General features: G+C 30.6%; 2 protein-coding genes and 1 long non-coding RNA gene across 3 annotated transcripts; all 3 read left to right on the top strand.

The window, feature by feature from the left end:
* The first annotated feature begins 2,129 nt into the window (after positions 1-2,129).
* Positions 2,130-3,557, top strand: LOC101209604 (UPF0481 protein At3g47200). Its single transcript, XM_031881202.1, has one exon. It carries the CDS (start codon positions 2,130-2,132, stop codon positions 3,555-3,557), a length of 1,428 nt encoding a protein of 475 aa, XP_031737062.1.
* A 5,088-nt stretch (positions 3,558-8,645) lies between these two features.
* Positions 8,646-9,960, top strand: LOC116402039. Its single transcript, XR_004214393.1, has 2 exons — positions 8,646-9,105; positions 9,206-9,960. It is a non-coding gene; the product is annotated as an uncharacterized LOC116402039 (long non-coding RNA).
* A 1,615-nt stretch (positions 9,961-11,575) lies between these two features.
* Positions 11,576-13,021, top strand: LOC105434757 (UPF0481 protein At3g47200). The gene has a single exon (XM_011651895.2). The coding sequence runs from the start codon at positions 11,576-11,578 to the stop codon at positions 13,019-13,021; it is 1,446 nt and encodes a 481-aa protein (XP_011650197.2).
* The last annotated feature ends 2,573 nt before the right edge of the window (positions 13,022-15,594 follow it).

The following is a 15,594-nucleotide window of genomic DNA, read 5'->3' as shown; positions in this document are numbered from 1 at the left end:
GAGGCTGATGTCACTATTAAAGAGCAAAAAACGAAGAATTATGTTTCATGAACATAAGTTTCAAAAATGAGGTTTTGGAAATCCCACGTATATATACTGACAGTACATTCGAAGTCATGATACGAAATGTGATAGCATTTGGTCATTACCCTTCAGGAAATAAGGAGATGTATGCAATTCTCTATGTATTATTTCTGGATGATTTGATAAATACGGAACATGACGTGCATTTACTTGTGAAGGCTGGAGTAATAATCAACACGTTTGGTGGCAATGATAAAGACATTTCAGAATTGTTTAATAGTCTCTCTAAATTTGTAATCATCCCAGGTCATTCCCACTTCGATGATATCATCAAAGCTTTACGTATGCATTGCAACGGAAGATGGAACAAGGCCCAAGCTTCTCTAAAACATAACTACTTCAACACACCATGGGGTGTTATCTCCTTCTTTGCTCCAACTTTCCTTATTATTCTCACCCTCCTTCAAACCATATTCTTTTCCTAGCTAACTACTCAAACATTGTCTCCAGCCATATATATTGTTAAAACAAAATATAATTTAGGGTTTCAATTTTAGCTTTTTTCTCTCTTTAATTTGGTTCATCTCGTTATTTATTATTATTGAGTATTATTTTCCTTTTAATTTATTATATAAAGTGCAACACGTGTGTAGATATATGGTCATAAAGAATTTATCCTTTGTTAAAAGTGTGTTGAAGTAGTATTAAATTTTCCTTCATACCTATTATCAGTTTAAATCTTTTCATATAATTTTTTTTTCCTTTTTGAATAAATAATAATATTACAACTACTAATAATTATTAATTGTATTATAAAACATGACACGAAAGCTATATTAATTTCATATTTATATTTGGTTAAACTATATATATGTAGTCAGTTTCAAAAGATTTGATGTCTGTATGTTTTCTCAATTCATCAGCCTTCACTGCAGGTATTTCCAAATAAATCTATAAACTTCAATTAGTTTATAACCAAACTTGAATACTACTAATTAACCATTCATACTAATTAAAAGATAATTTTCCTCGGATCCCATTGAAATCCCCAAAATTAAAAGTGGTAATTAAGTGGGAGGAGACTCTATATATATATATAATAAAAACAATCCCATTAACAAATTGATCACCCAATAATTAATCTTCCACTTACCTTTGTTAATTAAGTTGCGTATTTTCTAATATATGCAAATTTAATATGAGACCTTGCCATACACACCTTTGTGGAAGAAAGATGGAAAACGACATCAGATAACATAGTTTATACATTTAAACCAAAGATTGAAAATGAAAGATTTGACATTACGACTACAACTTAATAAAATAAAAAAAACTGATCTCTACATTCAAGGAGGGTCAGAATCGGAGTTTACCTCATAACGTCAACGATTTGAACAGTACTTCAGCTGTATCATTTACACGAAATGACAATTATTATATAAATGCTTCCTTTCTTCCGTTCACTCAGTTTCGTTTTTGCTACAAACATATTGTTCCATATCAATTTCCTCACATTATAAGGTACATCTTCGTTCAATTCATTTCTTTCTCTCTTTCTCTCTTTTCCTTTTATTATAGTTAATATACCTTTTATATTTAATCAAATCTGCAAAGTTAGAAATCGTTAGCCCACCTGCTTCTTGATATATATATATAATATATATATATATAATATATTATATATATATATGACGAAAACACAATCAAGTTATTTGTTACGATTTTTCAAATTAACACTTTGTAAAAATATTTATAATAACTTAAAAATTTAAGCCAAAAGTTTAGGGGTCTGTAGTTTTACAAAGTACCCTATGTTGATTTATGCATGACTACTTTTCCCTTTATTTTTAGTTTGAAATTTAAAATACTTTTATGATAGGGTTGATAACAGAATAATTAAAGAAATATATAGTGTTTAGTTTGTTGGCGATAATTTTAAAAAATTAGATATTTAATGGATGCTTGAATGCTGATCAACAATAGGTAATAATGTATAGTCCATATTTAGTTGAGTTTTTAATATATAATAAAATATATGAATGTATGTATGCAGGGTGTTTGTTGTAGGAGATTTGGAAACTGTGGGTGTGTTTCAATTCCAATAAATGGAAAATAGTGAGATTGAAATAATGAGTGAGAATATTGATCAAAATGTTCGTGATAATGTTGTGATATCCATTGACAAAATGTTGGAAGGACTACCTCGAGTTAATCCAAAATGTAACACTATCTATCAAGTCCCCAAAGAGCTACGCGAGATTAATGATAAAGCATATGTCCCTCAATTCATTTCCATCGGTCCTTTTCACTATCGTACTCGAAAGGATTTGATAGCCAATGAACATTATAAGCTTCAAGGTTTCTTTAACTTTCTAGGTCGTATAAGTATAATTAATAGCCATATTCAATTATTGGAAGAAAACCAGGTTAATATTAGCTCAAAGGTCCTTGTGGAAAAATCTCATGATTGGGTGAAAGAAGCTTGGAATTGTTATGCAGAACCAATAAAGATGAAAGATGAGGAGTTTATTATAATGATGCTTGTGGATGCTTGTTTCATAGTCGAGTTTTTTCTACTATATTATGGTTCATTCCATGAAGATGGCAAATTATTCAATGCAGAATTATCATTATTCTACTACGGAGTATTCTACGAAATACTTCTTGACTTGATAAAGTTGGAAAATCAAGTCCCTTTCTTTCTTCTTCAAAATCTATTTGACCTGATGCCAAAAGATAAAGTTGATATCTCCTCCATTATTGGAGGTTATAAAGATAGCCCTATCTCCTTGATAGATCTTACATACATGGTTCTTAAGGAGTTTGGGTTCGTGCGTGAATATAAGATCAATAATTTGTATCATAAAAATCCAAAGCACTTGCTTGATTTCTTAAGTTTCTACTTCCTCCCCGTGCCCCCTAATAACTGGAATAGGAAGTTTGATCATGTGAAAATTAGTAAGCAATGGAGGTTGAGTCCTCCAACCACAACTGAGCTCTGCGAGGCTGGTGTCACCATTAAAGTAGCAAAAAGAAAAAACAATTTATGCTTCATGAACATAAGTTTTAAAAATGGGGTTTTAGAAATCCCACCTATAGTTATTGAAGGTACTTTTGAAGTCTTGATACGAAACGTGTTAGCATTTGAGATTTTTCCGGCAGGAAATCAGAAGAAGTATGCAATCCAATATGTGACATTTTTGGATGATTTGATAAGCACAGAGAAAGACTTGTGCTTACTTGTGAAGGCTGGAGTTATAATCAACGATACTGGTGGTAGTGATAAAGAAGTTTCAGAATTGTTTAACAGTCTTACTAAACTTGTCACCACTCCATTGCCTTCCTACTTCGATGATACCAGCAAAGCTTTACGTGTGCATTGCGATGGATCGTGGAACAAGGCTAAAGCTTCACTCAAACATAGCTATTTCAATACGCCATGGGCTATTATCTCATTCTTTGCTGCAACTTTCCTCATTATTCTTACTATCCTTCAAACCATATTCTCCGCTATCTCTGCATTTCCTAACTAAGCTGCTTCAAACCACCTCTCTTATGCATACTGTTAAACAAATGTTATTAGGATTCTATATTATTTATTTTTATTGAATATTATTTTTTTAATTTCTTATAAGATTGTACCATGCATATTAGTGCTTCTATCCCTTATACTTAATTCTAGTATACCTTTATATTCTGTATTTGCTACATTGTTGAATAATGTTAGCTAGAGGAATAAGAGTATACATTTTACATCCATATCGAATATATATCTCACGTTAAATTCTATGTAATAAAAATGAAACATTAGGAAGCAGTGATGATGAGTATTTTGTAGCATAAAATAATAAAAATTATTAGTATTATAAAATATGGGACGTATGGAGTATGCTTGTATTAATTTTTCATATTGATGATTTGTTTTAGTTAGTAATATAATTTTTATAATACTGCTACTAATAACAATAATTATTATTCTACGAATGTTATGTTATGTTGTATTATATTATATTATATATATTATATATATATGTGTGTGAAAGTAACTTAATTAGCTTTATGTTTCAATTACAAAACCGTTGGTACCTGAAATTTTCATAAAAGAAAATTATCGTCAACCCAATTAGATTGCTTACATAAGTTTTATCATTTCTAAGATTTATAGACTATGGTAATTGGTATTTAGATTTGCCGAAAATCATCATATAGGAAGGTTTTGAAACGCATGTGAGGAAGATGATAGCTTAGGAGCATGTTGGTCAAAGAGATTACATAATTGTTTAATTAACCCTTTGCGAGAAGGTTGCTCCTGTAAACAATTTATATACCTATGCATCCAATATAAATTTAGAGAGTATTTATGGGTATTATTTTGTAATATATTTAGTATTATTATAAAACATGTACATGGCCGGATGAATAATAATGCTATATTAATTTCTTATTTATATTTGGTTATATGATATTGTTAGTTTCAAACAAAATTTGAAGTTAGTGTCTATTATTAGAATTAATTTTCTTTTAATATATATAATTATTAGTATTATTATAACCTAAAAAATATGAACAAAATTTTAAGTAGATATATGTATTATTTTCAAAAAAAGAAATTGAGACATAGGTGCTAAGGATGACTCTTTTTTGACGGACCCTAACTAACCATCAAAGTGCATTTTTAATTTTCTTTCATATGTACTTCTTCAGAAATTTCATACAAAAGCTAAAGTTACTCTAAAATGGGTTGATTGTTTCCTCTGGAAAGAATAATATATATATTTTTCTTGAAGTTTGTTTTTAGAAAGAATATTATATATATTTTTCTAGAAGATTGTCTTTTAGGAATAATTCTTTTTAAGAGTTTGAAAGAATATATTACTCAAACTCAACCCAAAACCTAAAGCTTTCAATTTTCATGTTCATAACCAGCAAAAAAAACAAGGAAAACGTTAAATTAAAAAGTACATATTAACGTAAAGGTTATTTTAACACAGAGGAATATAGAGGAATTTATGTATATATGTTCATTATGATATAAATAGAGATTGATAGTAGTAATCTATCTAACATTATTTTATTACATATAAATAAAGATAATATTTTACTATATATTTATAAATATTTTCAATCGCTTTTTTCATTTAAAATTTTTTCTTCAAAGGAATATTAAGAAATAATTGTAAATTATCAATGAATTTGTATTGAATTTGCTTATTATTTTCATTTATCAGAATGAATATTTATATAATGCTTGATGATACAAATATGGTAAAGAATAATTACAAATCAATTTACAATAAGGAGCTGGATTATAGGAGTAGATTTTGTAATATGATATTATTTTCTAATATCCCCTCTCAAACGAAAGACTGAGACGAGTCAATCAGTAGTTTGTTTCGAAGGTGAAGAAATGTGGGAGACATAAGTGGTTTTGTGAGTATATCATCAAGTTGTTTGTCGGAAGAGATGTGTCAAACCAAGATGTCTTTACAAAGAACTTTTTTCCGAACAAAATGGTAATCAATCTCAATGTGTTTAGTTCTAGCATGAAAAACATGATTATGGACCAGAGATATAGCGGAAGCGTTATCAGTCAGAGATATAGCGGAAGCATTATCACACCATAATGTTGGTGGGGTTGTGAGAGGAACATGAAGATCACAGAGAAGTTGTCGGTGCCAGTAAAGATCGGCAGTAGTAGTGGCAAGAGAACGATACTTTGCTTCGATGGAGAAACGAAAAATGATAGATTGCTTTTTAGAAGACCAAGAGATTGGATTAGAGCCAATGAAGGTAATGAATCCTGAGGTGGATCGTCGGTCAAAAGTATCACTTGTCTAATCAGGGTCACAAAAGATTTGGAGACGAACCTTTGCGAAAATGTATGCCCAGGATGGAAGTACCACATAAATATCGAAGGATGCGTTTTACTGCAGAAAAGTGAATTATTGTTGGTTTGTGCATGAATTGGCTGACACGATTTACGGAGAAGTCGATATCGAGTCAAGTAAATGTAAGATATTGTAAGGAACAAGGTTGCGGTATATGGAAGGATCATTACAAGGGGGTGCAGTGGTGTAGAGGGCAAGAGAGGTAGACATTTGTGTTGTGCAACATTCGCTTGGTTGACAAAAATGCCATTAGTGGAGAATTGTATTTCGAGACCAAGAAAATACTTTAAAGGACCAAGATTAGATATTTTGAATTCAAGTACCAATTGGTTTTTGAGAAAAGAAATATAAGAGGAGTCTGACCAATGACAATAATATCATCAATATATAGGAGTAAGTAAGTAAGAGAGGATCTGACAGGTCTAATGAATAAACATGGATCAACATTTTAAGCAACAAAACCCAGAGTAAACAAATTAGAGGTAAATCGTTCAAACCAAGTATGGGGGACTTGTTTGAGGCCATAAAACTCTTGTGTAGAAGACACACATGGTTTAAAATTTTTTTATCATGAAAACTAGTAGGTTGAGACATTTATACTGTTTTCTGGAGAACACCATGAAGAAAAGCATTTTTTGGCATCTAGTTGTGTCAATGACCAATTGTATTGTGCAACTAAAGCAAGAATAATTAGTATAGTAAGCTTTTTGACAACAGGACTAAAAGTTTCGTCAAAATCAAAACCTTGTACCTGGTGAGAACCTTTGACAACTAGAAATGCTTTGTGGTAAGCAACTGATCCATCAGGATTATATTTGTGTGAAAGACCCACGTACAATGAACAATATTCATGGATGGATTGCGAGGGACCAAAGACCAAGTACCTTGTGCTTGAAGAGCATTGAATTCCTCACACATTGCATCTCTCCATTCAGGACACTTGGAAGCTTCAGTGTATGATGTTGGAGTTGGAAGAATCGTGGTGATATGGAATGCCTTTTGTTTAAAAATTCCTGACTTTGCTCGAGTTTGCATGGCATAAGTGTTTTGAGGAGAAATTGGAGCTGGTGCTTTGGTGGTGACAACCTCTATGTTATTTCCTATTATCAACAATAGATGAAACATGCAAAGACTGATGAGAGACATTAATATCCATAAAGGGTGAGTAAGTAATGTCAGCAGTATGAGGGTTAGTAGTAGGAGATTATATGGAGATAGAGTGTGAGGATGTAGGATGTGGAAGGTTGAGTAAGGTGAGTAGTAAGTTGGGATCATAAAGGGATTGAGTTTGTGATGAGGAAGAGGTAGTGGTTTGGGCAAAGAAAAAAACGGTTTCATGAAAGATAACGTGGTGTGAAACAATGGTTTGTTTGGTTGATGGATTATTACAAATATATTCTTTAAAATTAGGAGTATATATAACCTAAGAAAACGTGTTGTGTGGTTTTTGGTTCAAGTTTATGTTTGGTGTAGGGTTTGAGGAGTGGATAACATGCACATCCAAAAACTTTTAAATGATGCAAATTTCAAGTATGACCAAAAAGCATTTCAAATTGTGAAAACATTTTAAGTAAGGGGGAGGACATTCAATTAATAAGAAAAACTACCATAGAAAAAACATAAGGCCAAAATTCAAGGGGAACAGTGGAATGGAAAATTAAAAATATTGCAATTTCAACAATATGACGATGTTTACGTTCTGCAATGTCGTTTTGTTCAGGTGTATAAAGACATGATTTTTTTATAATAAATACCTTTGGATTCAAAGAGGGATTATAAGGAATTGTTGCAAAATTCACCACCACCATCGAATCTAAAAACTTTCAATTTCTGAGATATTTGATTTTCAATGAAGAGAACAAATTTTTGAATAATAGAGTGAACATCTGGTTTATAAGCAATACAAAAGAGGCATGTGAATTTGCTAAAATTGTCAATGAAACTAACATAATATCAATTTCCATCGGAAGAAATTATTGAAGAAGGACCTCATACATCGCTATGAACAAATTCAAGTGGTGTAAGAGAAGTGAACAAAGACACAGGAAAAGATAATTTTGTTATTTTTGCTTTTAAACAACTAGTGTAACTGCAAGTTGAAAGAGAAAAAGACATAGATAGACCAAAGCAAGATAAAATTGAACTAAGAATCCTTGGAGCAGGATGACCCAAATGAAAATGCCACAATGATGAATTCTTCTGTTTTGCATGAAAATTTAAAATTTTGGAATGCATAGTATATGTGGATAGATGAGAAGTACTGGGAATAGGGTGGAGACCATTGATGCTTTCATCAGTATACAAAGTTAAGTCGATGACTTTATCCTGAATGAGGAACGAGTCAGTATCAAAAATAAAAATGCAATTATTATTAAGGCAAAATTTTTGAACAGATAAGAGATTTGTAGCGAGTTGCGGAACATGAAGTATTTTTAAAGATTAAAGGTGTGAGAGGGAGTTGAGAGTTTACCAGTACCAGTAATTTGAATGTTTAAAGATTAGCCATTTCCCACAGTGACAGTTTTCTCACCATTATAATTATTGAATTTGCCAACTCATTCATCATATGAGCATTATATCCACTGTGAGGTAACCATAAACTATTAGTATTTTCAACAGGAGATTGAGAATTCATAGAGTTTACCGCCAATTGAGATGGTGGATGTCTACCTTGATAAGAGAAATTCATACAATTGTAGCAATCGAGAGCGCCATGTCCGAATTTTTGACAAATTTGACCGAATATGCGTTCAACTTGTTAGAATTGGTTTCAGGCCCAAAAGTGGGCCCATGAGTGAGGAAATGTCCAATGAGCCGAGAGTGAGAAGAGAAATTGAATGATGGGTGGTTTGGATTGAATGAAGAATTGAGCCGATTTGAGATGTTGGGCTGATTGAAAAATGTTCCTCCACACGACCCGTTTCCTCATCAGAATCCACGATAATTTGTGTGATTTTAAGAATTAAAATAAGGGTTACCATGTCGTCTTCCTTGTTTGCAGCTACCACTAGATGAAGGGTGTAAATTTTGCACGTCTACCATGGCGGTAAGAATGGCTTCAATGGCGGACGATTTTGCTATGGTTGATTCCTCAAAGATGAGAAGGGTGTGAAGTTCTTCAAGGGAGATGGTACCACTTCGAGTTCGGATTGTCGTGTGAAAGACATTGAAGGTTGCGGGAAGTCCATTTAAGGTATGAACTAAAATTTCTTCATCTTCTGGAGAGACAATGGCGGCAACAAGCCTGTTGACATGGGCTTTGATTCGAGAAGTATATTGCTCGATTTTTTCAGATGGAGTTTACTTTATGGAGTAAAGGGCAGATCAGAGATCAAGAATATTGGATATGGTATTGGAGGAGTGTCTCTTTTCTGGAGAGAACCACAAAGCTTTGGATGAGGTTGTGCCGACTACATGAGCAAGAGTTGAAGGGAATGGGGTTGTGTTGATGAGGCTGATATGAGCTTGGTCACGGGAGAGCCACTGAAGATGCTCAAGGTTTATTTCAGGGGTGGTTCCAGCAGGTGTTGAAGGAAAAAAGTTGAAAGGGCATGGAAGAGAATCGTCAATGTGACCAAATAGAGAATGTTCTTTGAGGATTGAGGATACTTGATATTTCCAGATAAGGTAGTTTGTGGAGTCTAATCGAAGGAGTACAAGATTGCAAATATTTGATAGTAAGAAGAGAGTTGAGATAGGAACATGTTGATTTTGTGGGAATGAGATTAGTAGGAGTTTCAGTAGAGATGGAATCAGATTGGGAGCTGGAGGTAGGCATTGAAAAAGAAGAAGAAGGGACGAAAGGAAACAATCTGGAAGAAGATAAAAATGTGACGACGAGAGACAACAAAAGAAGAAGAATACGAAGAAGAAGAAGGAATTATTTATGTAAATTATCGATGAATTTATATTGAATTTGGTTACTGTTTTCATTGATGAGAATGAATATTTATAGGAGTAGTAGATTTTGTAATATGATATTATTTTCTAATAACAATCATATCATAGTAATAATAGATTCCAATTTGGAGAGATGGAAAAGTGAAGATTAGTGGAACAAAAACAAATACAAATATATTCTGTTCTGTTTTTATGCAATCGATTGTATTGCTTGGTTTTATATAAGAAATATCCAATACATTTCTTTTTTCATAAATTGAGTTCAATAAATTCAGAATAGGAATTGAGTTTATAAGCTGAAATCCATATTTATTAAACTTTTTTTTTTAACTTCCGAGTATAATTATGTATTTTAAAATTACCATTCGGGTTATGTTTTCAAAATTAATTAGTACTATATTTAGATCATAAAGTTTGAGCTACCACACCAATAGCGATTATAATTTAGAGATGGTTACAAATTTAACAATTAAATTCAAATTAATTAAGTATATAGCATAATTTTAAAAAGTTTACAAATATAGTAAAATTTGTCAAATTCTATCAATGATATAAGTCTATCACTCATAGATCATGTTACAAATATTGGTCTACCATATGAAGTCTATCAGTGATAGTTTTGCTATATTTACAATTTTTTTAAAATGTTGCTATATCATTAATTATTATTGCTAAAATAGTCATCTATTGCAATTTTTCTATAATTTAATAGACCATATTATAATTTATATGTATATCATTAATATTTTTATAATCTATATATCAATATGGAACTACTTATATAAACTACTTAATTATATCATCAATCATGACTTTAAATTATACACTTGCTTTGAATTTTATTATTATTACTATTATTATTTTCGTTCACATGGCTTTCGATCCACCTTTTTTTTTTACTCTTCTTTATACAAAAGCTTCATTTGGAAGTAATTAATTTGCTTATCAATTTATTCATTTCAAAATTTTAAAAACTACATATGCAAAAGTTTATAAAGTACTTGCCATTGTGTTTTTTACTCTCCCAAGTCCCACATGAAAACATTTAATTATTCCTTCTAATTATATATATATACACACACATTTCCTCTTTGTTATCAAAGTTCCAAATCAACTCTCTTACTCAATCTTCTTCTCAAAACTCTCTTTTGAGATTTCTTTCTTCCTTAGTTTTCATTCTATCAAACCTCTATCAAATTTTCCACGTAAAGGTACAACTCTTTCCCTTCATTTAATTTCTTTCTTTCTTCCACAAATTTTACATATAAAAGTATAAGAAGAATGAAGAATGGTTAAGTGATATAATATTAAATATACTTTCATTCATTAATTTAAATATCTTAAATTAGTCGATGGTTAAGAAAAACTTTATATATTTTTCATTAAACACGTTTAATTTTAATTATTTTAACACAACAAAATATCTGATAATTTAGAAGGTGTAAATTGAATATAATTATTTACTCTAAATCCCTTATAATAATGTGACTTCTTAATTAAAAAACTTACATTTTTTGGTCCAGGTTGTTTACCTAGCTAGGAAATATTAGAATTCTCAACTCGAAATTTCACTAACTATATATATATATATAAAACTACCTCTTTTAGTTAAAAAGAAATTATAGATACGCAGAAATGAAGTTTATGTTAATGTTCAATTATCCTTATGTTTATTCCATATATTTAGTTAAATTTTAAAATATACATTGTTTAATTTGTTGAAGTAGATTTAATTTGAAAACGTGGGAATGTTGGAAGTCCAAATGGAAGATAATGGTCAACATGAAGAGCATGGTGTTTCAAACCAAAAATCTAACAATATGATAGAAATTAGTGGAGTTAATCAACAACTTATTTGTGATCGTGTTGTTATATCCATTAAAAACTTGTTGTATCAAGTGCCTCCTGCTCTCAAGAATCAATGTAGCATCTATCGAGTTCCCAAACAACAACGTGAGATGAATCCTAAAGCCTATGTCCCTCAACACATTTCCATAGGCCCCTTTTACTATCATGCTGACGAGAATTTGAGAGCCAATGAACAATATAAGTTTCAAAGTGTTATTAACTTTTTACGTCGTGTTTATAAGATAGAATCATTGGAGCAACTACTGCAAACTAGATCATTGGAAGATCTTGTGAAAAAAGCTCAAAGTTGGGTGAAAGAAGCTCGAAATTGCTACGCGGAATCTATAGACATGAACGACGAAGATTTCATTAAAATGATGCTTATGGATGGTTGTTTTATAGTCGAGTTTTTTATACTTGATTATGAAGAATACAAGATGCCAGATGAATCATTCTTCCCTAAAATTGAAAACAATGTATCTATGTCATTCTACAAAGAAAGAATCCCTGATATAGATGATGATTTGATTAAGTTGGAAAATCAACTTCCGTTCTTCATTCTTCAACATCTATATGACCTAATACCAAAACAAGATGATAACCCCAAATGCTTCAAAGAACTTACTTGTAAGTATCTCAAGATGGGTTGGTTAGAAAATTATGAACCATCTGACATCCAATCAATAGAACCAAAGCACTTCATCGATTTCTTAAGCTTTTACTTTGTCCCCCACCATCGTTGTGAGCATGACAAAAAAAGCAGTGATTTGGAAGAGTGGAATGTTATTATCCCTCCATCCATAACCGAGCTTTTTGAAGCTGGTGTAACCATCAAGAAAGCAGAAAACACCAAATGTTTGATGAACATAAAATTCAAAAATGGGATTTTGGAAATTCCACCTTTACATATTGATGATTACTTCGAACCTATGATGCGAAACTTGTTAGCATTCGAGCATTTTCCAATAGAAGTGCAGAACACATATGTAATACCGTATATAACATTTATGGACTATTTGATAAGCACAGAGAACGATGTGAATTTACTTGTGAAGGAAAAAATCATTATCAACGATATTGGTGGAAGTGATAGAGAAGTTTCACAATTGTTTAACAATCTTTGTAAGTTTGTGTCAAGCTCGTTTAATAACATCTACTTCAACGATATCAGCGAACGTTTACGCAAACATTGTGATAGATGGTGGAACAAGGCAAAAGCTACACTCAAACATAACTATTGCAATACACCATGGGCATTTATCTCTTTCCTTGCTGCATTAATCCTTCTTATTCTTACCGTCCTGCAAACTGTATTTTCTGCTATATCTGCCTTTCCTAAATCCAAACCTGATATTCCTTAGCTATACCTCAAATCAATATCCATGTACTTTATGTGTGTGTATTTCTTTATTTTAAGTTTTTCAAATAAAGATCATGTTATTTTTATGCATCCTAGATATGTGTTTGTGAGCAGAGGCATATATTTTGTTTGAAATTTAAGTTTGTTTTAACTTTATTTTGTTCTTTTTATCAATAATTGTTTAATTTCCATTTCTTCCACTTTAATTGTTATGACTTTTAGTTTTTCATGTTTGAAAACTAAGATGATGAATACTATTTATACATATTACAGTTTCTTTGTTTTATTGTCCCTTTTCCACTGTAATGTTTTCAATAAATCAATTCAAATATTTAAATTTAATGTTAGGGAAGTTGCATTACGTTAGAGAGAGGTATCTATAGCATTAGATGTGTACGGTTTTATTGCATTGGTCTTCCTCTGGGCAGTAATCCTAAATCCTAAAAAAGCTTGATTTCCTCTCGGCCTTACATGCAATTTTTGTTTTATTTATTAACGAACCGTTAGAAGTACATAATTATTGTGATGCTGTTATGGATGGTGCAAATGTTGGCCTTTATCAACATAATTTTGCAGATTTTGGATTTAATCTTCATATTTTGGTCTTAGATAGCCAGCCAAGCTAAGCGATTGTGTAGATGGAAGCGATCATTGAAAGTTGAAGACTGTGCAGACGTTTAGGATTTCTTATTGAAATCCTATATTAGGATCTTATTTCATGTATTATTGTAGAATGTATATACAAACACAATATTAAGATTTCATTTTGTGTATACAAATGTAAAAGAAAAATATTGTAGTTTCTAAAATAATATTAATTTTATTGATTTGTTGGCATGAGAAAAAAATATTTATCTACACATACCCCAATATCGGTTTATAAAAAATGGACAATAATGCAACAATTAAATAAAAATAGATAAAAAAACAAGACTTTAATGTCGGTTTTAAAAAAATAATTTATAAAAATAGATCAAAAAATAAGACTTTAATGTCGGTTTTAAAACGACATCAAAGGCCAACCGACACTAAAGATCTTCAATAACACCAACATTAAAGGCCTTTAATATCGTTTTTAAACCGACATCAAAGCAGAAATGACATTAAAGACCTTTAATAATGCTAGCATAGATGTCGGTTGTCAACCGACACTAAAGGCCTTTAATGTCGGTTTTGAACCGACATTAAAGGCCATATTTTTTTTGTAGTGAAAATTTGACAAATTAATAGTTTTTTTTTTAAAATTTAACTAAAAATCAAGTGATTGTTTATTAAATTATGAGAATCATAAGGTGGAATCAATGAGAAAATTAAGGATAAATTTTAAAAAACAGACAAAAAAAAATTGTAAAAAACAAAGTTTTAAAGGAAAATACTCAAACCTCTTAGTCAAAAATTCTAAAAACAATGCAAAAAAAAATTTTCAAAATTTTGTTTGAATTTTGAAACCATTATAACAAAATTATAAATTATAATTATTGAAAACAATTTTTGTAAAGATAGGAAAAGTCAATAGGTACATCAAGACATTTTCACTGGGTGGACCCTCCCTTAACACCATCGTCAACTCTACTTTATTAGTAATATAGAGAAAACAGAACATGAAAATAAAGGAAGAGAAAACAAAAGGTCTAAACATAAATTTCAGCTACAATCAAATAAACACATTTAGATTCAAAGCAATTGTACTAGCACTATAGTTGACGAAGATAAGGGATTTACTGTTCTTATCATCATTTATAATAATGATTGAAAATATGGTTACTTCAACATTTAGAAAAACTATGTAATTTTAAACATATACCAAAAGTTGTGAAATACCTAAATTTGATAATAGTTTTTTTTAGATCATTCACCTATAGATAGAAGAGATAGGTAGTAGTACTTTATCTTACATTTTATCACAAATAGACAATATAGACAATGATATATTTTATTAATACATTTATAAATATTTTCAATCGTTTTTATCATTTAAATTTTTTCTCTAAACAAATATTAAGAAATAATGATTTAATAGTAATAATAGATTCCAATTTGGAGAGAGATGCAAAAGTGAAAATAGAAACAAATACAAATATATACTGTTGTGTTTTGATGCCATCGATTGTATTGCTTGGTCTCTCTTTCTGATCTGCTGCAATATTGTCTGCTATATCTACATTTCCTGGCTGGCTACTCAAACCTCTCATGCCTAACCATGAAATTAGGATTCAATCGTATGGTTTATTTGTTATTTTTTCCTATTGAATATAGTTATTCTCCTTGATTATTTAAGAGTTTCCTCGTATTGGAATTTACCTTTGTTAAAGTGTGTTGAAATTCTATTAAGTTTATTTTCGTCCATTAGTTAATTGTTTTTTTTTTGTTGGTGCAAAGATGTTTTATTCAATTTTACTTCTTCCTTTTTTACCTTGTAAATATAATAAAATAAGAAGAGTAAATTTGTTTAAATTTATTGTCCTTCTTTTGTTCTCCTTCCAAACAATAATCTGTATACACTAGAATACAACCAACAAAAATTCACAAGAGCAACAAGAAATGGGAAAACCCACAAATTAATGTCTCTAAATA

Source organism: Cucumis sativus, chromosome 2 (genome assembly GCF_000004075.3).
Source record: "Cucumis sativus cultivar 9930 chromosome 2, Cucumber_9930_V3, whole genome shotgun sequence".
NCBI classification, from domain to species: domain Eukaryota; kingdom Viridiplantae; phylum Streptophyta; class Magnoliopsida; order Cucurbitales; family Cucurbitaceae; genus Cucumis; species Cucumis sativus.
This window is presented reverse-complemented; position numbering and strand designations above follow the sequence as displayed.